This window comes from Aquarana catesbeiana, linkage group LG13, assembly GCF_042186555.1.
Source record: "Aquarana catesbeiana isolate 2022-GZ linkage group LG13, ASM4218655v1, whole genome shotgun sequence".
NCBI classification, from domain to species: domain Eukaryota; kingdom Metazoa; phylum Chordata; class Amphibia; order Anura; family Ranidae; genus Aquarana; species Aquarana catesbeiana.
This window is the reverse complement of record NC_133336.1, coordinates 208072526-208100416: the sequence shown is the minus strand read 5'-3', so window position 1 is coordinate 208100416 and position 27891 is coordinate 208072526. Positions and strand designations below refer to the sequence as shown.

At 41.9% G+C, this 27891-nt stretch overlaps 1 protein-coding gene across 1 annotated transcript in view; it reads left to right on the top strand.

Annotated features, from left to right (window-relative positions):
• The window catches only part of LOC141116659 (NACHT, LRR and PYD domains-containing protein 3-like), a 384896-nt gene extending 357298 nt beyond the window's left edge, over positions 1–27598 (top strand). The window contains exon 2 of the mRNA XM_073609052.1: positions 27430–27598. Within this exon, the coding sequence (XP_073465153.1) occupies positions 27430–27598 (169 nt within the window). The remainder of the gene's footprint in view (positions 1–27429) is intronic.
• The last annotated feature ends 293 nt before the right edge of the window (positions 27599–27891 follow it).

Below are 27891 nucleotides of genomic sequence, written 5' to 3'. Positions count from 1 at the left end.
CTAGCAAAATCAACTGCCTGCCTGTAGTATGAGAACACCACCAATCTTCTAAAGGTAACTTTAGATGAACACTGTGCAGAGGTCGCACTACACTAACTTGTATCTTTAGCTGAACACTGTGCAGAGGACGCACTACACCAACGTTAAAATAATGTAGCTGCCTGCGGTAGTGATAGGATCAGGAAAACACCACCAACCTTCTACAGATAGCTTTAGCTGAACACTGTGCAGAGGTCACATTAGACTAACGTGTAAATAATGTTGCTGCCTGCGGTAGTGATAGGATCAGGAAAACACCACCAACTTTCTACAGATAGCTTTAGCTGAACACTGTGCAGAGGACGCACTACACTAACATTAAAATAATGTAGCTGCCTGCGGTAGTGATAGGATCAGGAAAACACCACCAACCTTCTACAGATATCTTTAGCTGAACACTGTGAGGAGGATGCACTACACTAACGTTAAAATAATGTAGCTGCGGTAGTCATAGGATCAGGAAAACACCACCAACCTTCTACAGGTAGCTTTAGCTGAACACTGTGCAGAGGTCGCACTACACCAACTTTTAGCTTTAGCTGAACACTGTGCAGAGGTCACACTAAACTAACTTGTAGCTTTAGCTGAACACTGTGAGGAGGACACACTACACTAACTGTAAATAGTTTAGCTGCCTGACTGTGGTACTAATAGGATCAGAAGAACACCGCAATTTTCTTCAGGTAGCTGTAAATACTGTAATAACACAAGCCTGCCTGTCAGTAGGAAGATAATAACAGGAACGGATCTAGCTAAACTGAATACAATGTATATATATATGTGTATATATATATATATATATATATATATATATATATATATATATATATATATATATATATATATACACACAACACCTGGGATGCATTTATATATATATATACACACAATACACAAAAGTGCAGCTAAATCACTGACTGTCCTACCTAATCTATCTAACTTAAATCAAATGACACTGTCTCTCTGTCTCTGTCTCTCAATGCTGAAACAAACACACTACACAGGGCTGCCGTGCAGGCGGCCTTCAGCCTTATATAGTGTGGGGCATGTACTAAACCCCCTGAGCCATAATTGGTCAAAGCCACCCTGGCTTTGGCCAATTACAGCTCTTTCTACAGACATCGCTGTGATTGGCCAAGCATGTGGGTCATAGTGCATGCTTGGCCAATCATCGGCCAGCAATGCACTGCAATGCCGCAGTGAATTATGGGCCATGACGCACAACACGAATTTGGTGCGAACAGCCCATATCGTTCACAATTTGGCGAACGGGCGAACAGACGATGTTCGAGTCGAACGTGGGTCCGACTCGAACACGAAGCTCATCCCTAATCCTGGAACTATGTCAGTTGATCAGCCTTAGACGGTCATGAGATGTTAACTGAAGGCTCCAGGAGTCTCGGGGAGCATGAAAACTTATTGTCACAGGAAGGATATCATGTAATAGAAAAGGGGGGCTGACATAGCGTGATACCATTTAAAAAGAAGGTGGTTTATTAAAAATATACAAATAAAATTTTTTTCCTGCGCTACCATGTACGGAGAGAAAAAGGAGAATAAAGAGAGTGTAAAACTGGGAAAAGCCGCCTACACCGGATAGGGTACACTCTGCCCCTATAAATTAGATAAATCAGTAAAGATATGGTGCTGCGCTAATCCATTTGAAGAGATACGGTACGTAAATAAGTGAAAATATATAAATATAATAAACTGTCAGTGCTGATGTCTCTAAACCAAATTTGAAGATCTATAGGGTGACTCTATAAAATTAACGTGTTAATTATAAAACATGAAACACGTGATAGAGCAACATGTGATCAGTACCATGTGCAAAGTAATCACAAATAAATATAATAATATAATAACAGTAAATCGCTTCAAAAAATATGTATATAATGTGCAACCAGGCACACAGCAAACAAACATAAAAATAAAGTGACTAGTGCACACAAACAAGGTATAAGTGACAACTTGACTGGAACAATGTGATAGTAAACTAAAAAAGTCCACAAATAAACGTGCAAAAATAGTGATCCTCTTAGGGCAAATAAAGTGACTGGAATAAATGGTGGTATTTCCTTTCTTCATGCAACACACCACACAAAAGTGGGCAGTGGCCCCTTACCTGCCGGTAATGGGGTAATAACACTAGCCAATTTTAGGCATGGCGGCCCTTAATCATGGTGTAGGGATAAGGAGATCTTCCAAATGGTGGGATGCCAGCTTCAACCAGTAGTAGGGGCGACAATCTTTGGTCCTATCCTGGCTAATCTCATCTGGGAACTGCAACAAGCTTGTATCACTAATCCACATAGAATGCCTGTCCCGTCCCTACACGTGACGTCACGATCCACGTGACTTCATCAGGGGATACAGGGAGGCACTGTGATTGTCCTTAAGTAGCTCTCCCATAGGCTATAATGGGCGGGAGGAAGAAGTTGGGAGGAAGTGCTGCAGCGGCCATTTTCCCGGAGGTGGATGGGCACGGCCATATTCTAAGTGACTAACAGAGCTGTCAGGGGCGGGTGCTGATCCATGATGGCTGTGATGAAATAGCCAATCAGTAGCAGCACTGGCAGCAACTGTCAGCAGAGGGGGAGACAAGCATAATCGGCAGAGTAACATAGCTATTGTACTGTGTGTGAGAGCATAGAGAGCATCAACACACAGACAAGTAAAATTAAGAGACAAAATAAAACATTTAAATTTAATTTAGAATCATTTAAAAGGCCAGCTTGATGGATATCAAAAATTAAAATCATAATTTAGAAATAATAACAAAACCGTAAAAAAAGGTAAAAAAACGATTGGTCAGGGAGAGGCATCTATATTGACTGGGATAGAGAGAACACGGATACAGGGTATAGCACTAAGGGAACCAGGTGCTCAAAGTGCCAGTGCATAGTAAACATACATTGCCGTAATCAGATACCACAAGATCATCAAAAAAATAAATAATAATATAAATATACACTCAGGCAGGTATTACTAAATACACATCATAAAGATACAAATAAAAAATAAAAATTTAAAATAAAAATTCAAATAAAAAATAAAAATTAAAAATTAGCAAGTTTGGTCGGGAAACTATATATCTATCACATAATATTGGAAAAGAAATTTCATTAGTACTATTTGTAAAAAGTGGTGCAATTATGAGTAAAATGTAAATAACAGGAGGAAGATGAACAAACTCAGCCTGGAAAGTAAGGGTTAGGAGTAGGGATGAGCTTCGAGTTCGAGTCGAACTCATGTTCGACTCGAAAATCGGCTGTTCGCAAGTTCGCCGAACAGCGAACAATTTGGGGTGTTCGCGGCACCCTTTAAAAGTCTATGGGAGAAATCAAAAGTGCTAATTTTAAAGGCTTATATGCATGGTATTGTCATAAAAAGTGTTTGGGGACCTGGGTCCTGCCCCAGGGGACATGGATCAATGCAAAAAAAAGTTTTAAAAATGGCCGTTTTTTCAGGAGCAGTGATTTTAATAATGCTTAAAGTCAAACAATAAAAGTGTAATATCCCTTTAAATTTCGTACCTGGGGGGTTTCTATAGTATGCCTGTAAAGGGGCGCATGTTTCCTGTGTTTAGAACAGTCTGACAGCAAAATGACATTTCGAAAGAAAAAAAAACATTTAAAACTACCCGTGGCTATTGCATTGCCGACAATACACATAGAAGTTCATTGATAAAAACGGCATGGGAATTCCCCACAGGGAAACCCCGAACCAAAATTTAAAAAAAAAATGATGTGGGAGCCCCCCTAAATTCCATACCAGGCCCTTCAGGTCTGGTATGGATATTAAGGGGAACCCCCGTCAAAATTTAAAAAAAAAATGACGTGGGGTTCCCCCTAAATTCCATACCAGACCCTTCAGGTCTGGTATGGATTTTAAGGGGAACCCCGCGCCAGAAAAAAAAAATGGCGTGGGGTCCCCCCAAAAATCCATACCAGACCCTTATCCGAGCACGCAACCTGGCAGGCAGCAGGAAAAGAGAGGGGGATGAGAGTGCGCCCCCCCCTCCTGAACCGTACCAGGCCACATGCCCTCAACATTGGGAGGGTGCTTTGGGGTAGCCCCCCATATCACCTTGTCCCCATGTTGATGAGGACAAGGGCCTCATCCCCACAACCCTGGCCAGTGGTTGTGGGGGTCTGCGGGCGGGGGGCTTTAACAAGGGGACCCCCAGATCCCGGCCCCCCCCTGTGTGAAATGGTAAGGGGGTACTTACCCCTACCATTTCACTAAAAAAGTGTCAAAATAGTTAAAAATGACAAGAGACAGTTTTTGACAATTCCTTTATTTAAATGCTTCTTCTATCTTCCTTCATCTTCTTCTTCTTCTGGTTTTTCTGGCTCTTCTGGTTCTTCCTCCGGCGTTCTCGTCCAGCATCTCCTCCGCGGCGTCTTCTATCTTCTTCTCCTCGGGCCGCTCCGCACCCATGGCATTGGGGGGAGGCTCCCGCTCTTCTCTTCATCTTCTTCTTCATCCTCTTCTCTTCTTCCTTCTTCTCTTCTTCTCTTCTTCTCTTCTTAATTTTCTTCTCCGGGCTGCTCCGCATCCATGCATGGAGGGAGGCTCCCGCTGTGTGATGGCGTCTCCTCATCTGACGGTTCTTAAATAACGGGGGGCGGGGCCACCCGGTGACCCCACCCCCTCTGACGCACGGGAAATGACGGGACTTCCCTGTGGCATTCCCCATGACGTCACAGGGAAGTCCCGTCAAGTCACTGTGCGTCAGAGGGGGGCGGGGTCACCGGGTGGCCCCGCCCCCCGTTATTTAAGAACCGTCAGATGAGGAGACGCCATCACACAGCGGGAGCCTCCTTCCATGCATGGATGCGGAGGGGCCCGGAGAAGAAAATTAAGAAGAGAAGAAGGAAGAAGAGAAGAGGATGAAGAAGAAGATGAAGAGAAGAGCGGGAGCCTCCCCCCATGCCATGGGTGCAGAGTGGCCCGAGGAGAAGAAGATAGAAGACGCCGCGGAGGAGATGCTGGACGAGAACGCCGGAGGAAGAACCAGAAGAGCAGGAAGAACCAGAAGAAGAAGAAGATGAAGGAAGATAGAAGAAGCATTTAAATAAAGGAATTGTCAAAAACTGTCTCTTGTTATTTTTAACTATTTTGACACTTTTTTAGTGAAATGGTAGGGGTAAGTACCCCCTTACCATTTCACACAGGGGGGGGCCGGGATCTGGGGGTCCCCTTGTTAAAGGGGGCTTCCAGATTCCGATAAGCCCCCCACCCGCAGACCCCCACAACCACCGGCCAGGGTTGTGGGGATGAGGCCCTTGTCCTCATCAACATGGGGACAAGGTGTTTTGGGGGGCTACCCCAAAGCACCCTCCCAATGTTGAGGGCATGTGGCCTGGTACTGTTCAGGAGGGGGGGGCGCACTCTCATCCCCCCCTCTTTTCCTGCGGCCTGCCATGTTGCGTGCTTGGATAAGGGTCTGGTATGGAATTTAGGGGGAACCCCACTTCATTTTTTTTTTTTTTTGGCCGGGGTTCCCCTTAATATCCATACCAGACCTGAAGGGCCTGGTATGGAATTTAGGGGGACTCCCACGTCATTTTTTTTTTTTTAAATTTTGGTTTGGGGTTTCCCTGTGGGGAATTCCCATGCCGTTTTTATCAATGAACTTCTATGTGTATTGTCGGCAATGCAATAGCCGCGGGTTTTTTTCCTTCGAAATGTCATTTTGCTGTCAGGCTGTTCTAAATACGGGAAACATGCGCCCCTTTACAGGCATACTATAGACACCCCCCAGGTACAAAATTTAAAGGGATATTACACTTTTATTGTTTGACTTTAAGCATTATTAAAATCACTGCTCCTGAAAAAACGTCCGTTTTTAAAACTTTTTTTTGCATTGATCCATGTCCCCTGGGGCAGGACTCAGGTCCCCAAACACTTTTTATGACAATAACTTGCATATAAGACTTTAAAATTAGCACTTTTGATTATTCATGTTCGTGTCCCATAGACTTTAACGGTGTTCGCGTGTTCGAGCAAACTTTTTCCTGTTCGCATGTTCTGGTGCGAACCGAACAGGGGGGTGTTCGTCTCATCCCTAGTTAGGAGTATAAACATATATGACCTCTCAAAACTCCTACAAAAGTATTAAAAATAGAGAGTAAAAAAATGTAAATATTAAAAATCACTGAGGAAGCAGTTCAGATCAAATTCAATGTTCAGGCCTCTTGGCGAGAAAGTGTCTAGAGTAAAAATAAATTTGGATTCTAGCTGGCTGAGGGTCCTGACCTTATGTCCCCCCCGCCAGTGTCTAATGTATGGTTCAATACCCCAGAACTTCAAATGGGAGGGATCTTTATTGTGACACAGCAGGAAGTGTTTGGATACGCTATGTTTGTCATATCCATTTATAATGTTTATCACATGCTCTTTGATTCGCACCTTTAAAGGTCTTTTTGTACGGCCAATATATTGCAGACCGCAGCTGCATTGTAGGGCGTGTACTGCCCCCTCCGTATTGCAGCAAATGAAATTTTGAACTTCGTAGGTATCCCCCGTGGTTGTAGATGAAAAGTGAAACACTTTTTCATTGGGACGTTTGGTTCTTACGCATGCGAAGCATCTTTTACATGGGAAGAATCCTTTACCCGTAAAAAACGTGAAGGTCTTCTTTGGTGGGTCTATCATGTTTTTCACCACTTTATCCCGGATCGTCGGTGTTCTTTTATAAATGAATTTGGGGTTTTCCGGTAAACTCCCCTGTAATTGTGTGCCTGCCAGCAAAATATGCCAGTGACGTCTGATGATCTTTTCTATTTTCTTATGTTGCACGCTGTAATCAAGGATAAGTGCCGATCCTTCCATTGAGCGTTTTTGTATCGCTTTACCCTCAATCAATGTTTTCCTATCCATTTTTAAAACTTCTGCTATTTTCTTATCTATATATCCTTGATCATACCCTTTTGAGGTGAACCTGGCTCCAATTTTCTCTGCCTGCTCTAGAAAAACATCAAAATGGGTGCAATTTCTCCTCAGTCGCATCAGTTGGCCTTTAGGGACATTGAAGAGCCAGTTTTTGTGGTGACAGCTAGGGATGAGCTTCGAGTTCGAGTCGAACTCATGTTCAACTCGAACATTGGCTGTTCGCAAGTTCACCGAACAGCGAACAATTTGGGGTGTTCACGGCAAATTCGAATGCCGCGGAACACCCTTTAAAAGTCTATGGGAGAAATCAAAAGTGCTAATTTTAAAGGCTTATATGCAAGTTATTGTCATAAAAAGTGTTTGGGGACCTGGGTCCTGCCCCAGGGGACATGGATCAATGCAAAAAAAAGTTTTAAAAACGGCCGTTTTTTCAGGAGCAGTGATTTTAATAATGCTTAAAGTCAATCAATAAAAGTGTAATATCCCTTTAAATTTCGTACCTGGGGGGTGTCTATAGTGTGCCTGTAAAGGGGCGCATATTTCCTGTGTTTAGAACAGTCTGACAGCAAAATGACATTTTGAAGGAAAAAACTCATTTAAAACTACCCGCGGCTATTGCATTGCCGACAATACACATAGAAGTTCATTGATAAAAACGGCATGGGAATTCCCCAAAGGGGAACCCCGAACCAAAATTTAAAAAAAAAAAATGACGTGGGAGTCCCCCTAAATTCCATACCAGGCCCTTCAGGTCTGGTATGGATATTAAGGGGAACCCCGGCCAAAATATAAAAAAAAAATGACGTGGGGTTCCCCCTAAATTCCATACCAGACCCTTCAGGTCTGGTATGGATTTTAAGGGGAACCCCGCGCCAAAGAAAAAAAAAAACGGCGTGGGGTCCCCCCAAAAATCCATACCAGACCCTTATCCGAGCACGCAACCTGGCAGGCCGCAGGAAAAGAGGGGGGGACGAGAGTGCGGCCCCCCTCCCTCCTGAACCGTACCAGGCCACATGCCCTCAACATTGGGAGGGTGCTTTGGGGTAGCCCCCCAAAACACCTTGTCCTCATGTTGATGAGGACAAGGGCCTCATCCCCACAACCCTGGCCGGTGGTTGTGGGGGTCTGCGGGCGGGGGGCTTATCGGAATCTGGAAGCCCCCTTTAACAAGGTGACCCCCAGATCCCGGCCCCCCCCTGTGTGAAATGGTAAGGGGGTACATAAGTACCCCTACCATTTCACGAAAAAAGTGTCAAAAATGTTAAAAATGACAAGAGACAGTTTTTGACAATTCCTTTATTTAAATGCTTCTTCTTTCTTCTAATTTCCTTCATCTTCTGGTTCTTCTGGTTCTTCTGGCTCTTCTGGTTCTTCCTCCGGCGTTCTTGTCCAGCATCTCCTCCGCGGCGTCTTCTATCTTCTTCTCCTCGGGCCGCTCCGCACCCATGGCATGGGGGGGAGGCTCCCGCTCTTCTCTTCTTCTTTTCTTCATGTGGCCTGGTACGGTTCAGGAGGGAGGGGGGGCCGCACTCTCATCCCTCCCTCTTTTCCTGCGGCCTGCCAGGTTGCGTGCTCGGATAAGGGTCTGGTATGGATTTTTGGGGGGACCCCACGCCGTTTTTTTTTTTTTTTTGGCGCGGGGTTCCCCTTAAAATCCATACCAGACCTGAAGGGTCTGGTATGGAATTTAGGGGGAACCCCACGTCATTTTTTTTTTAAATTTTGGCTGGGGTTACCCTTAATATCCATACCAGACCTGAAGGGCCTGGTATGGAATTTAGGAGGACTCCCACGTCATATTTTTTTTTTAATTTTGGTTCGGGGTTCCCCTTTGGGGAATTCCCATGCCGTTTTTATCAATGAACTTCTATGTGTATTGTCGGTAATGCAATAGCCGCGGGTAGTTTTAAATGAGTTTTTTCCTTCAAAATGTCATTTTGCTGTCAGACTGTTCTAAACACAGGAAACATGCGCCCCTTTACAGGCATACTATAGACACCCCCCAGGTACGAAATTTAAAGGGATATTACACTTTTATTGTTTGACTTTAAGCATTATTAAAATCACTGCTCCTGAAAAAACGGCCGTTTTTAAAACTTTTTTTTGCATTGATCCATGTCCCCTGGGGCAGGACCCAGGTCCCCAAACACTTTTTATGACAATAACTTGCATATAAGCCTTTAAAATTAGCACTTTTGATTATTCATGTTCGTGTCCCATAGACTTTAACGGTGTTCGCATGTTCGAACAAACTTTTTTCCTGTTCGCATGTTCTGGTGCGAACCGAACAGGGGGGTGTTCGGCTCATCCCTAGTGACAGCTCTCTATTGGAAGATAACTATTTCTGTCAATGTTTTTAAAGTGCGTTAGTGTGCTAAATGTTGAATCTTCTTGCAGAATTTCTAAATATAGGAAAGTTACTTTCTTCTCACTCACATCCCATGAGAGTTGGATATTCCACTCATTTGTATTAAGTTTCTCAAGAAAGTTAGTCAACTGGTTTACATCGCCTTCCCATAATATAAAGATGTCGTCGATATATCTTTTGTAGATCAGCAGTTCTTCTGGTTGGTTATTAAAAACATACTCTTCCTCCCATTGGGTCATAAAAAGCCCAGCTATACTCGGGGCAAATTTGGCTCCCATGGCTACTGTTTGTTGATGGTAATACATATTATTATACCAGAAGTAATTATTTTTTAAACTGAAGTCCAAGCATTTTATCAAAAACCTCCTCTGCAAACATGACAACTTGGAGTATTTCCTCAGACCCCATTTGGCAGCTTCACATGCCAAATGGTGGGGTATGATCGTGTATAAGGATGCAACGTCTGCGGTGGCCATAATACACATCTTGCCTCTTTGTGGGATCTTATCTAGAATCTGTAATATTTACAAAAATAGTGGAAATATTGCGCCAATCCCAAAGAAATATATATGAACAGCTGCCAACACAACAATTAGACAAATTGTGAATCAGAAAACGAAAAGTACAGTGTGGCGCTAAAACAGACTTGTTCCTCATTCAGGTCAGGCCCACTAAAAATTCAATCAGGGGGCCAGACTTACCCAATGAGGTATTTAATTGAAATTAGGATTTTTATACAAATCTCCCAGTGTAAAAAGCAAATCAGTGGAAAAAATCAATCAAGTGTTCCCTATAATTTGTCTAATGGGAATAAGTATATATGTTGTTGGAGCATAGGAAAAATAATAAAATAATGAACGTGATGCTAAAAATATGGTGCCGTGAACCAACAATCAATATGTTAAATCATAATTCAAGTAACAAGTGACGTACTGAGTACGTATACACAATGGTAAGTACAAAAAACTATGAAAATGTAAAACTCCATAAAAATGTACTCATAGATAAACAGTGTTCATAAACAAACTGAGTGATATGGAATGTGAGTCCCAAATGCTGGACCGATGAAGGTACACCCAAATACTTGATCACTTGGGCTTCCTTTGGACCGCCAAGATGGTTCCCGTATATTCAAATGGTAGGCATGATGCTGGAGATATAGGTGTGTAAAAAATACTCTTACCAGGAGTGGTGGACTCCCCAGCCAGCGGCTTGGGAGTCAAAGCAGGCTTGTAATGAAACGAACGGCAATGAGTAGAATGTAGCTTCGTCCGTCATTAAAAGTACAGGAAGGTGAGGGTCTCCACAGGATTATCCCCCACATTAAGATACTCCATTCACCGTACAGCTCCTCCGGTGGAAAAATCAAAGGAGAAACTCCACATAGCGTAAAACTGCTTTAAAACGAACTTTAATAAAAAGCTTTGCAGTGAAAGGATATACACTGACTCATGAACTGAGTAAAGGTAAATTGGCCCGTAGACAACAACAAAAGTCAAGGTACCAAAACGTAAAAAATCAGTTAAAAAAGCGCTTGTTCAGTCGTGGCATAGCAGGCATATCGAACCCGGGTTCGATATGCCTGCTATGCCACGACTGAACAAGCACTTTTTTAACTGATTTTTTACGTTTTGGTACCTTGACTTTTGTTGTTGTCTACGGGCCAATTTACCTTTACTCAGTTCATGAGTCAGTGTATATCCTTTCACTGCAAAGCTTTTTATTAAAGTTCGTTTTAAAGCAGTTTTACGCTATGTGGAGTTTCTCCTTTGATTTTTCCACCGGAGGAGCTGTATGGTGAATGGAGTATCTTAATGTGGGGGATAATCCTGTGGAGACCCTCACCTTCCTGTACTTTTAATGACGGACGAAGCTACATTCTACTCATTGCCGTTCGTTTCATTACAAGCCTGCTTTGACTCCCAAGCCGCTGGCTGGGGAGTCCACCACTCCTGGTAAGAGTATTTTTTACACACCTATATCTCCAGCATCATGCCTACCATTTGAATATACGGGAACCATCTTGGCGGTCCAAAGGAAGCCCAAGTGATCAAGTATTTGGGTGTACCTTCATCGGTCCAGCATTTGGGACTCACATTCCATATCACTCAGTTTGTTTATGAACACTGTTTATCTATGAGTACATTTTTATGGAGTTTTACATTTTCATAGTTTTTTGTACTTACCATTGTGTATACGTACTCAGTACGTCACTTGTTACTTGAATTATGATTTAACATATTGATTGTTGGTTCACGGCACCATATTTTTAGCATCACGTTCATTATTTTATTATTTTTCCTATGCTCCAACAACATATATACTTATTCCCATTAGACAAATTATAGGGAACACTTGATTGATTTTTTCCACTGATTTGCTTTTTACACTGGGAGATTTGTATAAAAATCCTAATTTCAATTAAATACCTCATTGGGTAAGTCTGGCCCCCTGATTGAATTTTTAGTGGGCCTGACCTGAATGAGGAACAAGTCTGTTTTAGCGCCACACTGTACTTTTCGTAATCTGTAATATTTGTTTAGTGTCTCGCAGGTACGCCTTTCTGCTCTGAACCACAGGTTGTAAGAAAAAGTCTATGTATTGACCTCGAAGTAGTCGATCCTGTTCACTATTGGTCTCGGGGGTGGATCTGTTTTATTTTTATGAACTTTGGGTAGTAAATATATAATTGGTGTACGACACGAGTCAGGGACAAGGAATCTAGCTTCTTTTTTACTCAAAATATTCTTCTTCATACCTAGGTACACTACTTGTTCGAGTGCTTTCCTGCACCTGAACATAGGATTACTCAATAATTTCGAATAGGTATTCACGTCATTTAACATGTTCATCATGGAATTATGGTATTGCTCTTTTAACAGGATAACAATACCTCCTCCCTTGTCCGCTGGTCGGATCACAATTTCCTTCCTTTTCGTCAATTTACGAATTCCACTTTTTTTTTTTACTTTAAAGCGGAGTTCCACACAAAAATGGAACTTCTGCTTTTCGGAACCCTCCCCCCCTCCGGTGTCACATTTGGCACCTTTCGGGGGGAGGGGGGTGCAGATACCTGTCTAAGACAGGTATTTGCACCCACTTCCGGCATAGACTCCCATGGGAGTCTATGCCTCTTCCTGTCCCCACCGCGCTGTCTCCTGGGAACACACAGCTCCCAGGAGAGAGCGGGGACCACTTGGTACGTGCAGCGCAACTCGCGCATGCACAGTAGGGAACCGGGAAGTGAAGCCGCAACACTTCACTTCCTGATTCCCTCACCTAGGATGGCGGCGGCAGCTGCCAAGAACCGAGGGGGTTCTCGGCGTCCCGTGCTGACATCGCTGGACCCTGGGACAGGTAAGTGGCCATGTATTAAAAGTCAGCAGCTGCAGTATTTGTAGCTGCTGGCTTTTAATATTTTTTTTTTTTGGCGGTGTGGGTGGACCCCCGCTTTAAATAATCTTTATTCATATCGATATAAGATACATCTTATTACAAAATGTATAAAAATCCAGCCAGAGAAATACATAAAAAAAAAAGAATAGACATCTTAAAACATTGCGAGACATATATACTACGCCCCTCGGAGAGTTCATTTCATATTTTTTTCCCATTTCCCCCCTCCTCACCCTCCCACTTTACCCTAATACCTAAGCCTGGGACCAAGCCCTTTTTTTAACATGTTGATTGCACGCACATTTTAGCTCTTATCTTGGGGTCTTCACAGTTCTATTTCCCCTTCTTATATCTTTTATTAGTTGGGGTGATCCAGTTTCATTAACCACGGCTTCCAGATTTTTTTAAACTCCTTTTATATTACCCCCCTCACGTATACTACTTTTTCATTCCCTATGGTTTCTACCACTGTCCTAAATCAATCATCTACTGACGGGGGTTTCTCAGCCTGACATCTTTTAGCTATTACTTTCCTTGCCTGAAAGAGGCATCTCCTCACTGCCTTAGTTTTGCCCCTCCCACTACCTAGATTCCCCCCATCCCCCAGAATACACAGCATCGGGTCTGCTTTAAGTTTTAGGTTAAAGATCTTATTTATAGTTTCTATAACTTCCGACCAATAGCAAAATAATTTGGGGCATTTCCATAGCATATGCAACAAGTCTCCTGTGTTCTGACACCTGGGGCAGTTATCATCTGCCCTTCTCCCAAATTTAAACAGTCTTTTAGGGGTGTAATACGCCCTATGTAAAAGCATTAAATGTGAGAGTTTTTGAGCAGGTGAGACTGATACCTGGTGACCCCCCTCCAGTATCGCCTTCCATTGGTTATCTGATATTCTACCCAGGTTCCTTTCCCAGCCCCTTCTGCATTTTAGTTTTTCCGGCCCCTCCCTACTGTTTTTACAGATATATTGATAGAATTCTGCTATAAGGCCTCTTGATCCCTCAGTGCTGTCTATTCTTTGAGGAATGGATGAAGAACACCAGTTCGGGCCTTGTTCCCCAAATTGGGCCTGTAGTGCATGTCTAATTTGTAGGTAATTAAAATATGACTGACTCGGGACACCATATTCCTCCTTTAAAGAGGCAAATGTTTTTTTTTTTAAATCAGATAATTTTTATTGAATAGAAAAACAAGAAAAAACAAGAGCAAAAAACATACAAAAGTTTTTCAGTAGTATTTTAGGACACATAATAAGCACATTTATCTGACCATAAATATCTGTACATTATGTTACTCATATAATAATATGCTTTGTAGCTTCATATCAGAAATAAAAGATATATATGTATAATAAGGCATTTGTGGTAGTATTTCTTCATTCTTTTTTAAAATAACCTATATGTCCTCTTAATAGGATACTATCCCTCTCCACTTTCGGTCCCAAAAAAGGGGGGCCTCTGAGTGGAGTATGTTACCGCTAACCCTCAATCAGCGGGAAGCGGTAAGTATGCTCTAAAACAAACAATACCCATTGGGTATAACACAACCTAAACATTTGAACTTTTGCAGGTCCTAACACTCTTGTGATATTGCTCTATCGTAGACTTCCTTCTCAGGATTATAAACTAATTTGGTGTATTTATTGATGTCGTTCTACCGCCTAAGATTCTATTTTGAACCAAACGCAATGGAGCCAGTCCCGGGGTATCTAACTAGGGTTCCCAGATAGATTCAAATTTTTGTGGGCTACCTCAATGTTTATAGGTAAGTTGTTCTCTAATAAGAGAATCATTTACGGATGTAATCCATTCTGTGTGTGTGGGGGCCGTTATAGATAGCCATTTTCTGGCGATGATTTTCCTATCTAGGAATAAAGTTCTGAGGATGGCAATATATGTATAGGGTGTGTATTGTTCCTCATCTAACCAACCCAGCAAACAAAGTTTAGGGTCTGTAGTAAGTCTAAGATTCCATATACTATTAATGGTGTTAATCACTTCAGCCCAGTATCTATGCAATTTCGGACATTTCCACAGCATGTGAACAAGTGTACCATTGTCTACAAGGCAGCAGGGACACAACGGATCATCTCTCCTGTGCCATTTGTGTAATCTCTCAGGTGTGCGGTAGGTGCGATGTATAATAAATAATTGAGTACGTTTTTGAGATGAGGACAGTGATATTTTAAGTACATTATCTAATATGGTAGTCCATTCCTCATCCGAGATATACTCTATGTCCGCTCCCCATCCAGTTCTACAATTCAGAGCCATCGCTTTAGACACATGGCCCAGAAGAGAACTGTACAGAGAAGAAATTTGTCCCTTCCGGGATGAAGACAAGATCAGCTGTGTAATCACTGGGGATCTGGATAGTTCCCAAGTGGATATTGTAGCCTGTGCTGCTATAGCATGCCTAAGTTGCAGGTATTGGAAAAACGAGGTATTTGGTAAGTTAAATTCTGCGTGAAGTGATTGAAAATCGCGCAATATACCCCCACAATATAGTTGTGCGATATATTTCACTCCCCTAGCTAACCAATTGGAGAAATTTTCCAATTTGTTTAATTCCAGGTAGTTTCTGTTATTCCAGATACGCAACCAATTTGTATAGCCCATGTACTGAAGATGTTGTTTTGTTTTGTTCCATACATTGTCTATAAGCTGTAGTGTGGGGTATTGAGTCAGTGCTCCCAGTTCACCTGCCTCTATGCACTCCACAAGTTCATCATATGACACCTGAGTGCACACAATATTGCGAATGGGGTCAGAGGGCTCAGGGCAGAGCCAGCCCGTCAGATGTTGCATCTGAGCTGCTATAAAGTAAAGAAACGGATTTGGTACCGCCAGTCCCCCCGAGTCCTTTGCCTCTTGTAAGGTCTCTAATTTTATTCTTGGAACCTGTTTCCTCCATATTAATGTACGATAGATGGTGTTACATCTCTTAAATATGTGGACAGGGATCCAGACGGGGGCATTGTGGAGTGCATAGAGTATTTGCGGATTCCAGATCATCTTTATCAAATTGCATCTGCCGACTACGGAGAGTGGCAATTTTATCCAGCTGGTGGTTTTTTCCTGAAATTGTTTAAGTATTGGGTCTATATTAAGCTTTATATAATATTCTAGGTTAGGGTGTATAATTATTCCTAGGTATTTGAACTTATCAACTATTTAGATCTGTTCAGCTATCTGGGGTAGGGGCCCTGTTAGTGGGTCTAAGGGTAGTAATGTGGATTTGTCCCAATTTATTGTGAACCCAGAAAAGGTTCCAAATGTGTGTATTAATTCCATAAGCTTGATCAGTGAGGTAGAGGTGTCACCCAGAAATAAAAGTGCATCATCAGCATATAGTGCCAATTTGTCCTCTATTTCACCCCGTTGGAATCCCACTATGTCTGGGTTCCCTCTTATGGCTGCCGCTAGAGGTTCTATGGCTAGAGCGAAGAGTAATGGAGAAAGGGGACATCCTTGTCTGGTTCCCCTATAAAGTTCAAAGGAAGAAGACAGGTGTTTTTTATCCTAATACATGCCTTAGGGGCCTTGTATAATAATTTAATCCAAGAAATTATATTATCCCCCAGATTAAACTTTTCTAATATTTTCCACAAGTATTCCCATTCAACGCTATCGAACGCCTTAGTGGCATCAAGTGAGAGGATAGCTTTCTGTCCTTGATTATCAGTGGGTATTTGCATATTGAGATAGAGATGCCGGAGATTGTTTGCCGTAGATCTATTTGGTATGAAACCAGACTGGTCCGGGTGGACTAATTTAGATACCACTTTTGAGAGTCTAATGGCAATGACCTTGGTAAGAATTTTTAGATCTGTATTTAACAATGATATAGGTCTGTATGACTCAGGTTTATCAGGTTCTTTTCCAGGTTTTAGAATAACTACCACCACTGCTTCATACATGGATCTCGGCAAGGAATCTGTGTTAAGCATCTCTGTTAATATATGGAGTAGCTCCGGCATCAGTATTCCTGCAAATTTTTTGTATAGCTCTATGGGTAATCCGTCATTACCTGGGGCCTTTGAGTTTGGGAATGAAGCTAGTGCAGTATGCAGTTCCTCAATATTAATAGGAGCGTTTAAGAGCTGCCTGTCTGTATCCTGAAGCTGGGGTAGAGTAATAGAATCCAGAAATTGTGTCAGATCCTCTTCAGGGTAAGACACCTTTGAGGAGTATAGATCTTGATATAAGGAGGAAAACTCCTTCAATATAGACGGTGTATCTGTGACAGCCTGTGATAAAGGTGTAATGCTGTGAATTACTTGAGGTGGTTGTTGTGACCTGGCTATCATAGCCAACATGTGGCCAGTTTTTTCCCCTTCCTCAAAGTATGTTTGGGATGTGAAAAACCTCTTGTTGTCTGCTTGCTGTAAATGTATAGTACAATGTAATTTCTGTGCGTCCGTCCATTGCCGTTCATAATCAGACGTTGGAGATCGCAGAAACAATTCTTCCGCTCTCTCCACTGCCTGAGCGGCATCTTTTGCCAATTGTCTGCTATTTGTTTTTATGGTGTTAATTTCTTTTAAACACATACCCCGGACATATGCCTTAAGAGTGTCCCAAACCACCCCCGGGGCAGCTGAAGGTTTATTAGTTTCAAGAAAATATTTGATGTGCATCTGCATTTTATCTGCATCAGTAAATAGCTGCAACCAAAAGGGGTTCAGCTTCCAGTGCACAGGTAGGGGTGTTTTATGAAAGTTTAGGGTAAGCTGCACCGGGGAATGGTCAGACAACCCTCTAGCCAGATATGTTACTTTCAGGTCATATCGATATGTTAGATCATTTCTTAATGCAAAGTCTATACGAGATAGTGCAGAGTGTGTCAGGGAATGACAGGAGTACTGGGCTCGCAAGGGAAATTTACACCTCCATAGGTCCACCAATCCCATCTCACCTATAAACCTGGCTAGTGGAGTACATTCCCTAGGGCCCTGAGGACAATATTTCCTATGTATGTCAAGAGAAGAGTCCATTACACTATTAAAGTCACCAAAAACATATACCGGTATGTGCGGGTGCTTAGCCAAAAATCTAGCCAGACACTGCAACACCATCAATGCAAAAGGTGGGGGCACATATATATTAGCAATAACACAGGCTTGAGATTCCCATACCCCCATAAGAAAAACAAATCTGCCCTCAGAGTCCACTTGCACATCTTGTTTAGTAAATGCAGCAGATCTGGCCACAAGAATACTAACTCCTCTGGAGTAGTTGGTATGCACAGAATGGTATTGCACAGGGTATTTAGACATATGTAGTAAGTGTATGGAGTCTCTGGTAAGATGGGACTCTTGCAGACATATAATGGTGGGGCCCTGCTGTGAAAGGAAAGAGAATAAGGCAGTCCTTTTTGTAGGATCACGCAAGCCCCTAATATTCCAGGATAGAATTGTTTCCAACCGTTTACTCATTAAGGTGGGGGGGATGCATAGAGGGGCGCATATGCCAAGAGGTATTTAAATCTTGAGAAGTGTACCACTGTGCCCATTCACAAATGTTACCTGGGTAGATAAGTTGTAAACAGTGTTGACCATCTTCAGTCTCAGGCAAATCAGTCTGGACAATAGAGACATAATGTAGACTTACATAATGTATGCACCTGCAAAAATAAAACTCATCCAACCACGGTTGGGAAAAAGAAAAAACATTAAAAAAATTAAAAACAGTCTGTCCATGACAACAGTAGGTTTAGCAAACCTAAACTCAGATAGAACAACTATGAAACTTTAATTAGTGCCCCGCAGGGCTAGTAAAGGGGTAGTGTTGAGGGCCAGGACCCAGTAGCTTTGGAATCAAAGTACAAGGTTTAATGATAGGTACTGAGAGGTGGCAATGTAAAACAATTGTGCCTTTCTAAGAGCTCCTGAAATAGCAAGATGAGCAAAAGGATTCATATATTGCCGGATACTTTGCATTTTTCAATCAGATGCATGCCCTTGGTTAGCTCCACGCAAATGTCTTTCATGACGATCAAGCCAGGAGGCAGCCATATTTGGGGATTCAAAAAAATGCACTGCTCCATCTGCTACCACACATAACTTAGCTGGGTACAACATGGAGTAGACTAGTGGAATTGCACGCATCCTTTTTTTTTACTTCTGTGAATTTTGCCCTCTGTTTTTGGACAGCAGCTGAGAAATCTGGATATATTGAGACTTTGGAACCTTGTATGTCCATATCAGTCTTTTGTCTGGCTAAGCGTAATATAATGTCTCTGTCCTTGTAATGGAGGAGTTTTAGGATAAATGGTCTGTGATTGCCCCCTGGTGGCGGTGGTTGGGATGGTACCCTGTGAGCCCTTTCCACTGAGAAGAATGGAGTAAGATTATTTTTCCCAAAAGTGTCTGCAAGCCATGCTTCAATGAACTCTGCAGGGTGTTTCCCTTCGGATTTCTCAGGCATTCCGACTATACGGATGTTCGACCTTCTTAATCTATTCTCCATATCCTCGATTCTAGCTGCTGATTTATCAGCTTTAGTAGAGGTTATGTGCATTTCTTGGGATAAGGGGGGTAATTCATCCTCAATAGAGCTCACACGTCCCTCCAAAGCAGTGGCCCTCTCCCTGATTTTCTGCATATCTTGTCTAATGTGCAACAAGCCTTCCTTCATGCTTTTGACTTCAGTTGACAAGTCAGTAATGGAGGAGCCATAAGCATGGACTGCAGTTAGAATGTCCTGTAGTGAGGGCTCTCTATTTTCCATATCTGTGTGATCAGCAGTGACTTGGGCAGGGAGGGGGGATGGTGGATTACTCACTGCGTTCCTGGAGGCTGCCAGTGCCATTTTCTCAGGCACATGTTGTCAAAGGGGGTCAGTTTTTGGCTGTTTTAGCTGTGCAGGCTAGCAAAGTTTGCTGTGTGGACTTGACACCGCTGGCTTCATGGGCATATTGGCCGAGTTTAGCCGCCGCCGAGGCATAGGAGTCTCTTCCCATTCGTTGCTGGAGCGGGGGTCCGCCATGTTGGGCCGTGCCGTCGGCGAGGAGGCTCCCTTCCTTCTTAGGCATACTTGCCTTGTTATTGTGGCAATCGGGTGTCCCTGCAGTGGTGTCTCCACACCGGAGGCGAAGTATCCGGTTATGTCTGCGCTGTATATGGCTCACAACAGGATTCTGTGAAGCAGGATGCAGGAGCTAGTGTGAGACATGTCCTCTCACATGTTCATCCAAGCCACGCCCCGAGGCAAATGTTTTTAAGGTACTCCCATTATATAATTAAGCCAATTTAACAATCCCCTTCATTTCCCATGTCTTAATTTTCCCTATTTGTGTCAGTTCTTGTAGGTTCTTTTTATCCCAGAGAGGGGTACACCTCACTACCCCCTCCATACCCCTCAGACCTTTAATGGAGTTCCAAGTTTTTCTCATTAATTTCACCGTAGAGGCCCTGTAGGCAAATGAGTCTGCCTCAAGTACCTCCAATATCTGCTTATGAGGTGCTCCCACAGTCACTATTCCCACATTATTATTGCCAGAAGGGCCACTCCCTGACTTCAAATGCTGCAGCTGAGCCACCAGAAAGTAGGACCGTGGGTGTGGGACTGCCATGCCACCCTCGCCTGTTGCTAATTGTAAAGTTTGTAGGCTTATCCTAGAGTGACCCCCTTTCCATATAATGACCTCTAAACAGCATATCTATTTTTTTAACCATTTTCCATAGATCCAAACTGGCGAATTGTGCAGTATATATAATAGCTGAGGCAACCACAGCATTTTTACTAAGTTGCACCTTCCAGGGACTGATAGCGGGAGTCCCCTCCATATATCAATCTTTTTTTTGAATTTCACCACCAGGGGGACTAGATTATCTCTTAGAAAGTTATCCGGGTCTTTTGTTATATTAATACCTAAATATTTAGTTTTCTCCACTGTCTTTAAAAGAGTTTCATCTAGGAAGGTGCCCTTCTTAATAGGATCTACTGGCAGTATAACAGATTTCTCCCAGTTTATGGAGAGACCAGAGATCCTCCCAAAAACTGAGAATACCTCCATGACCTGTCTAAGTGATCCATCCGTATCTCCCAGGAAAACAAGGACATCGCCTGCATATAACGCAATCCTCTCCTCTCTAGGCCCTCTCCGGAATCCCTCCATACATTTATTTTGCCTCACTGCGGCGGCCACTGGTTCCATTGCCAAAGCGAAGATCAGAGGTGACAAAGGGCACCCCTGTCTCGTACCTCTCTCAAGACAAATCTCCCTAGAGAGCACATTATTAACTCTGATCCTTGCCCTTGGGTTATTGTATAGGATTTTCACCCATTTGATGAACGAGGGGCCAAAGCCTAAGACCTTCAGTACATGCCACATAAATCCCCATTCCAGGCTGTCAAATGCCTTCACCACATCTAACATCATAACGGCTCTGGAATCCGGATTTTCTATTGGGATTTGTAAGTTCAAAAAGAGCTTCCTTATGTTCTCACTTGTTGATCTTTGAGGAATAAAACCTGTTTGGTCCGGGTGGACCAGCTTATGAATTATTCTTTGCAGCCTAGTAGCAAGGATCTTCGCCAGGATTTTTGCATCCGAGCATAGCAGGGATTCCACTTTTAATCTTTTTTGGGTCTTCTTTCTTTCTAATCTTCAAATCTTTAATTTCTTCTACAACAATTCTTTTAAAAACCTCTATATGTTTGTTATCTTTAATAGGTGGATTGAAAACTGAACTGTTCCTCAGTGTACTATGTAAAATCTTGTTATTCTCAATTTCTGTGTATTTAATAGGATTTCCTGCGATATATTTCTGAATATTTAATTTCCTCACGAATTTTTGAATCCCAATGTACGTTTCGAATTTATCCAGGTTCTTAGTCGGCGCGTATTTTAGACCTTTATCTAGAACCCCAATCTCTTCTGGGGTAAGTACCTGGCCACTAAGATTAAAAATGCCTTCTCCCTTCATTCTCTTTTTCTTTTGTTCTCTCTTCCCGGCTCTCCATCCTCTCTTCTTTCTGGGCTTCTTCTGGGATTTCTTATCTCGTCTGAGTTTCTCGGTGGATGGTTTAACCTGCGAATCAAAGAGCATGTGATAAACATTATAAATGGATACGACAAACATAGCGTATCCAAACACTTCCTGCTGTGTCACAATAAATACCCCTCCCATTTGAAATTCTGGGGTATCGAACCATACATTAGACACTGGCGGGGGGGACATAAGGTCAGGACCCTCAGCCAGCTAGAATCCAAATGGATTTTTACTCTAGACACTTTCTCGCCAAGAGGCCTGAACATTGAATTTGATCTGAACTGCTTCCTCAGTGATTTTTAATATTTACATTTTTTTACTCTCTATTTTTAATACTTTTGTAGGAGTTTTGAGAGGTCATATATGTTTATACTCCTAACTCTTACTTTCGAGGCTGAGTTTGTTCATCTTCCTCCTGTTATTTACATTTTACTCATAATTGCACCACTTTTTACAAATAGTACTAATGACATTTTTTTTCCAATATTATGTGATAGATATATAGTTTCCCGACCAATTTTGCTAATTTTTAATTTTTATTTTTTATTTGAATTTTTATTTTTTATTTTTATTTTTTATTTGTATCTTTATGATGTGTATTTAGTAATAACTGCCTGACTGTATATTTATATTATTATACATTTTTTTTGATGATCTTGTGGTATCTGATTACGGCAATGTATGTTTACTATGCACTGGCACTTTGGGCACCTGGTTCCCTTAGTGCTATACCCTGTATCCATGTTCTTTCTATCCCGGTCAATATAGATGCCTCTCCCTGACCAATCGATTTTTTACCGTTTTTTACCGTTTTGTTATTATTTCTAAATTATGTTTTTAATTTTTGATATCCATCAAGCTGGCCTTTTAAATTATTCTAAATTAAATGTAAATGTTTTATTTCTTCTCTTAATTTTACTTGTCTGTGTGTTGATGCTCTCTATGCTCTCACACACAGTACAATAGCTATGTTACTCTGCCGATTATGCTTGTCTCCCCCTCTGCTGACAGTTGCTGCCAGTGCTGCTACTGCTATTTCATCACAGCCATCGTGGATCAGCACCCGCCCCTGACCGCTCTGTTAGTCACTTAGAATATGGCCGCGCCCATCCACCTCCGGGAAAATGGCCACTGCAGCACTTCCTCCTGACTTCTAGAAAATGGCCGCCCATTATAGAATATGGGAGAGCTACTTAAGGACAGTCACAGTGCCTCCCTGTATCCCCTGATGAAGTCACGTGGGTCATGACGTTACGCGTAGGGATGGGACAGGCACTCTATGTGGATTAGTGATATGAGCTTGCCGCTCGTCGGATTTTTACCTTGTACTACTGTTTCTATGTGAGTACTTTTATCTGCTTAAATAAACCCAGCTTACTGCCAAACAATATTACACTATTGTGGGATCTTCCTTTGCTCTTTTTCATCTTGGTGACCCTGGTACACTACTTGGAGGGATGCAGTTCCCAGATGAGATTAGCCAGGATAGGACCAAAGATTGTCGCCCCTACTACTGGTTGAAGTTGGCATCCCGCCATTTGGAAGATCTCCTTATCCCTACACCATGATTAAGGGCCGCCATGCCTAAAATTGGCTAATGTTATTACCCCATTACCGGCAGGTAAGGGGCCACTGCCCACTATTGTGTGGTGTGTTGCATGAAGAAAGGAAATATCACCATTGATTCCAGTCACTTTATTTGCCCTAAGAGGATCACTATTTTTGCACGTTTATTTGTGGACTTTTTTTAGTTTACTATCACATTGTTCCAGTCAAATTGTCACTTATACCTTGTTTGTGTGCACTAGTCACTTTTTTTTTATGTTTGTTTGCTGTGTGCCTGGTTGCACATTATATACATATTTTTTGAAGTGATTTACTGTTATTATATTATTATATTTATTTGTGATTACCTTGCACATGGTACTGATCGCATGTTGTTCTATCACGTGTTTCATGTTTTATAATTAACACGTTAGTTTTATAGAGTCACCCTAAAGATCTTCAAATTTGATTTAGAGACATCAGCACTGACAGTTTATTATATTTATATATTTTCACTTATTTACGTACCATATCTTTTCAAATGGATTAGCGCAGCACCATATCTTTACTGATTTATTAAAAATATAAATTCAACACTCACATTTGGAGGAAATTGATACAGCATGTAAAAGCATGAGGCGATGTTAGCGGGATGTCCACCCAACGCGAAGATCGGAGACTGCGATTGTGTGTGTAACGTTTTATTTTCTCGCATAGGTATTGAGGAGCATTTCCTTGTATACATTTGTGGGTGAGGCAGAGGGTTTTGAAAGTGATTTGATTCTTTATGGTTAGCCAATGTAGGCTCCTCAGGGAAGGGGAAATGGATTCCCAGGGTTTTTTTCCTGTTAACAGTCTTGCCGCAGTGTGATGTCATTTGGGATCACTTCCGGTGTCAAGCAAACTCTGGGGTCACTATCTCCATTTAAGCAATGTTTTCCGGGGGTCCACACCCCAGATGACGACTGTGCAGTCAAAACGCGTTGGGTGGACCTTCTGCTAACATCACCTTATGCTTTTACATACTGTATCAATTTCTTCCAAATATGAGTGTTGAATTTATATTTTCAATAAACTACCTTCTTTTTAAACGTTATCACATGTCACTATGTCAGCCCCCTTTTTCTATTACATGATACCCTTCCTGTGAGAATAAGTTTTCATGCTCCCCGAGACTCCTGGAGCCTTCAGCTAACATCTTATGACCATCTAAGGTTGATCGACTGACGGAGTTCCAGGATTTGCTGTCCCCCATTGGGTGGTTTGAACTCAACAAGCCTTGTTGACTTGGGTGGTATATGCCCCGCCAAGTCAATATTATCTGGTAAGCCTCCTCCCTCTTTCACAGTGGTGGTCTTTGCTTCCATTTTTTCACTCCAAGGTTCCCAGGAATGCCAGGAACTTCTCACGTGTGTATTGGATCACAAACATAAATTGGACCTTATTTCATCATTTCGTTCAATTTGGACATTTGTGTGTAGTGCAGTCACTATCTTAGCACATTGCTTAATATCCATTCACATCTATTATGTTAGAGTTTGTGTCATTTTGTCACATATATGTTTGAAACATACAATTTTTTTCCTTTTCTTGCAATCATAGCGCTGCACTTACTTAAGACTGGGATGCTCTTAAAGTTTATGTGCTTGTAAAGGCAGGTGTCCCAATACTTTTGGTAATGTAGTGTATGTCTAAATAATATAAATCTCATTGTCTCTATATATCACCAACATCAGACAGTTCTCTAAAGCTGGATATAAAAATGTAAAAAATATAATATCTGCCCTAAAAAATATGAAAAAAATAAAATATGAACAACTTTGTGAAAATATAGTGAATGAAAACCAGCTGCCAGCAGGAAGTCTGATAAAGAAGTAGAAATAGTATAATATAATTCTATGTATAGAGCTCTACACTTATGCCCTGTACACGACATGCCAACAACAAAATCCATCGGGTTTTTTCTGATGGATTTTGGGCCAAACTTGTCTTGCATACACACGGCCGCACAAAGTTTTTGGAAAATCCGATCGTTCTGAACGCGGTGATGTAAAACACGTATGTCGGGACTATAAATGGGGCAGTAGCCAATAGCTTTCGTCTCTTAATTTATTCTGAGCATGCATGGGACTTTGTGCGTCGGATTTGTGTACACACGATCGGAATTTAAACAACCGAATTTTGTTGTCGGAAAATTTTATATCCTGCTTTCAAACTTTGTATGTCGGAAATTCCGATGGAAAAAGTCTGATGTAGTCCACACACGATCGGAATTTCCGACAACACAATCCGATCACACTTTTTCCATTGGAAAATCCGACCATGTGTACAGGGCAATAGTGACAAAATGTGTGATGAGACAAATGAGAAATATGCAACCTACAATGTGTCCGAATACCACCATCATACACGGCTGCAGTCCGGAGCAGTGTGTGCTCTGAGTTCTGTGTATACTCGTGTATATGATGGAAGTGTACAATCTGTGATTCTATATATATTTAAGGATTATGCACTATGGAGGCTTTTTCTTTTCTATGTAATGTGATTGCTGACATTGTCTGGATACCTCGGGTGATATTGGAGATACTACCTGGAGGTCTGACATTCCATGGCACAGTCTGTTCTCATCGGAAGCCGCCTTGAGCGGGGTGGCGCTGCTGGAAGGATATAAACAAGCATGTCTGGGCCTTGTGGGGACAAACCTTTTGATAAGTGACCAGTTTGCTCACTGGTGTGGTGGAGGTTGATTGAAGTTCCTGCAAAGAGGTGGAAGATGATCAGCATTGATTTAATCCATCTGGATGAATCTCTGGTATTTCTGTTAGACCCCTTTCACACTGAGGCAGTTTTCAGGCATTTTAGCACTAGAAATAGCGCCTGAAAACTGCCTCCCATTTATTTGTATGGGTGCTTTCACACTGGGGCGGTGCGCTTGTGGGACGTTATAAAAGTCTTGCAAGCAGCATCTTTGGGGCGGGTTATGAGCATTATAAATAGCGCTCCCAAAATGCCCCTACCCATTGAAATTAATGGGCAGCACTTCCAAAGCGCTTTGAAAGCACCACAAAACTGGTCTTTTTTCTTTTTTTTTAAGGTCCCGTTATCACCGGCCCACTAGGGCATGAAAAGCCCAGCGAAAACACCACTAAAAGAACTGCAAAAACTACCGGCGCTTTAGCGGTGCTGCAGTGTGAAAGGGGTCTTATCACTGTATGGTGATTGGAGATGGAAGTAGTGGTGAATGGGTTGTAGGAAATCTGCTTTTTCATATTTATGAACTTTCTCTTGATGTTTGTAATTTTATGAGATGGCTTTGTTGGGCTTCATGTTTATGTATTTGTTGCACATCATATGTTATATAGATTGAAGTAGCTGTGAATAGGTTACAGGAGATCTGCCCTTCCTCACATGTATGAAAGTGTATTTTTGTAGTGAATGGAATTGTTATATCTGATCCCTATTGGTGGAATTATCACATCTAGTATAATATGGAAGACTGCAGCACTAATATGTAACATTCACATAATATAAATGTGACAATATAACAATAAAAGTGACACTCCTCATCACAAAACTCCCTATAAGTGTATATATAACAATGGTATGGAGACTATTTCACTGATAACTAATGAAGAGAATTTATAATCAGCATATATAAAATTAGTGCAGCAATATTAGTACAAATTTTCAAAAAATGGTCCAAATAAAGAACAGTAATAATAAAATCTTATCCACACCATAGGATCAAATCCTCCACCATGATGTTCAAAGGAAATCCCAAAGTACAATGGTGTCACTTTTAGTCAATGAAGTTTCCACAACATGAGTGAGACTTCTGTGACCATCAAAGTGAATCCCCACAACTGAATCCAAGACTTAGCAGAAGGTTGGAGGTGAAAGCCTAGAGGTCAGTGTGAGTGTGTATGGTCCAATCCCCATACAGGAATAATGAATGGATCACACCACCTCATCCACTTCTCATGTCACATTTAGTAATTGGGGTCACAAAAAGAGAAATCCTCCAATAGTGTAGATGATCAATCGTCTTTTATAAAGTGATCTCATATTAATGATTCCAATAAAGAGAAATGAGTTCCATTCATGTAGAGAATAGTTACATTCATTCCTGGGGGAGAAATTCATTTTCTTCTGGTAACATTCTTCTCTTCTTCTACAGATTGTCCTCTAATCACCTGACAGACAGTTCCTGCCCCCACCTGGCATCTGGAATAAGAAATAACCAGACACTGAGGACACTGGACCTGTCTGAGAACAATCTGGAGGGTCCTCACTTCAGGGATCTGATGGAAGCTCTGACAACAAGCCAGATAGAGGAATTACAGTGAGTATAACAGGACTTACTGAGACAAAAATATTCTGGGACCGTTTTAAATCTAAACCACATAAATAATATAGAAATATGAGAATGTCATCAAATTCCATCTTTAGACTCCAAAAGGCTCCATGCATGCTGGGCTTAAAAAATGCCAGTTCCCTTGGCAGAAAAAAACTTTCCTATAGAGAGTTTATTGTACAAAGTTTAGATGAGTTTAGGAGAGTTTTGCATTTTTTTTGCCAGAAAGCTCCAATCAGAAATGTGATGACACGCGCAGAGCGTGAAATGCATAGAAGAGAGACT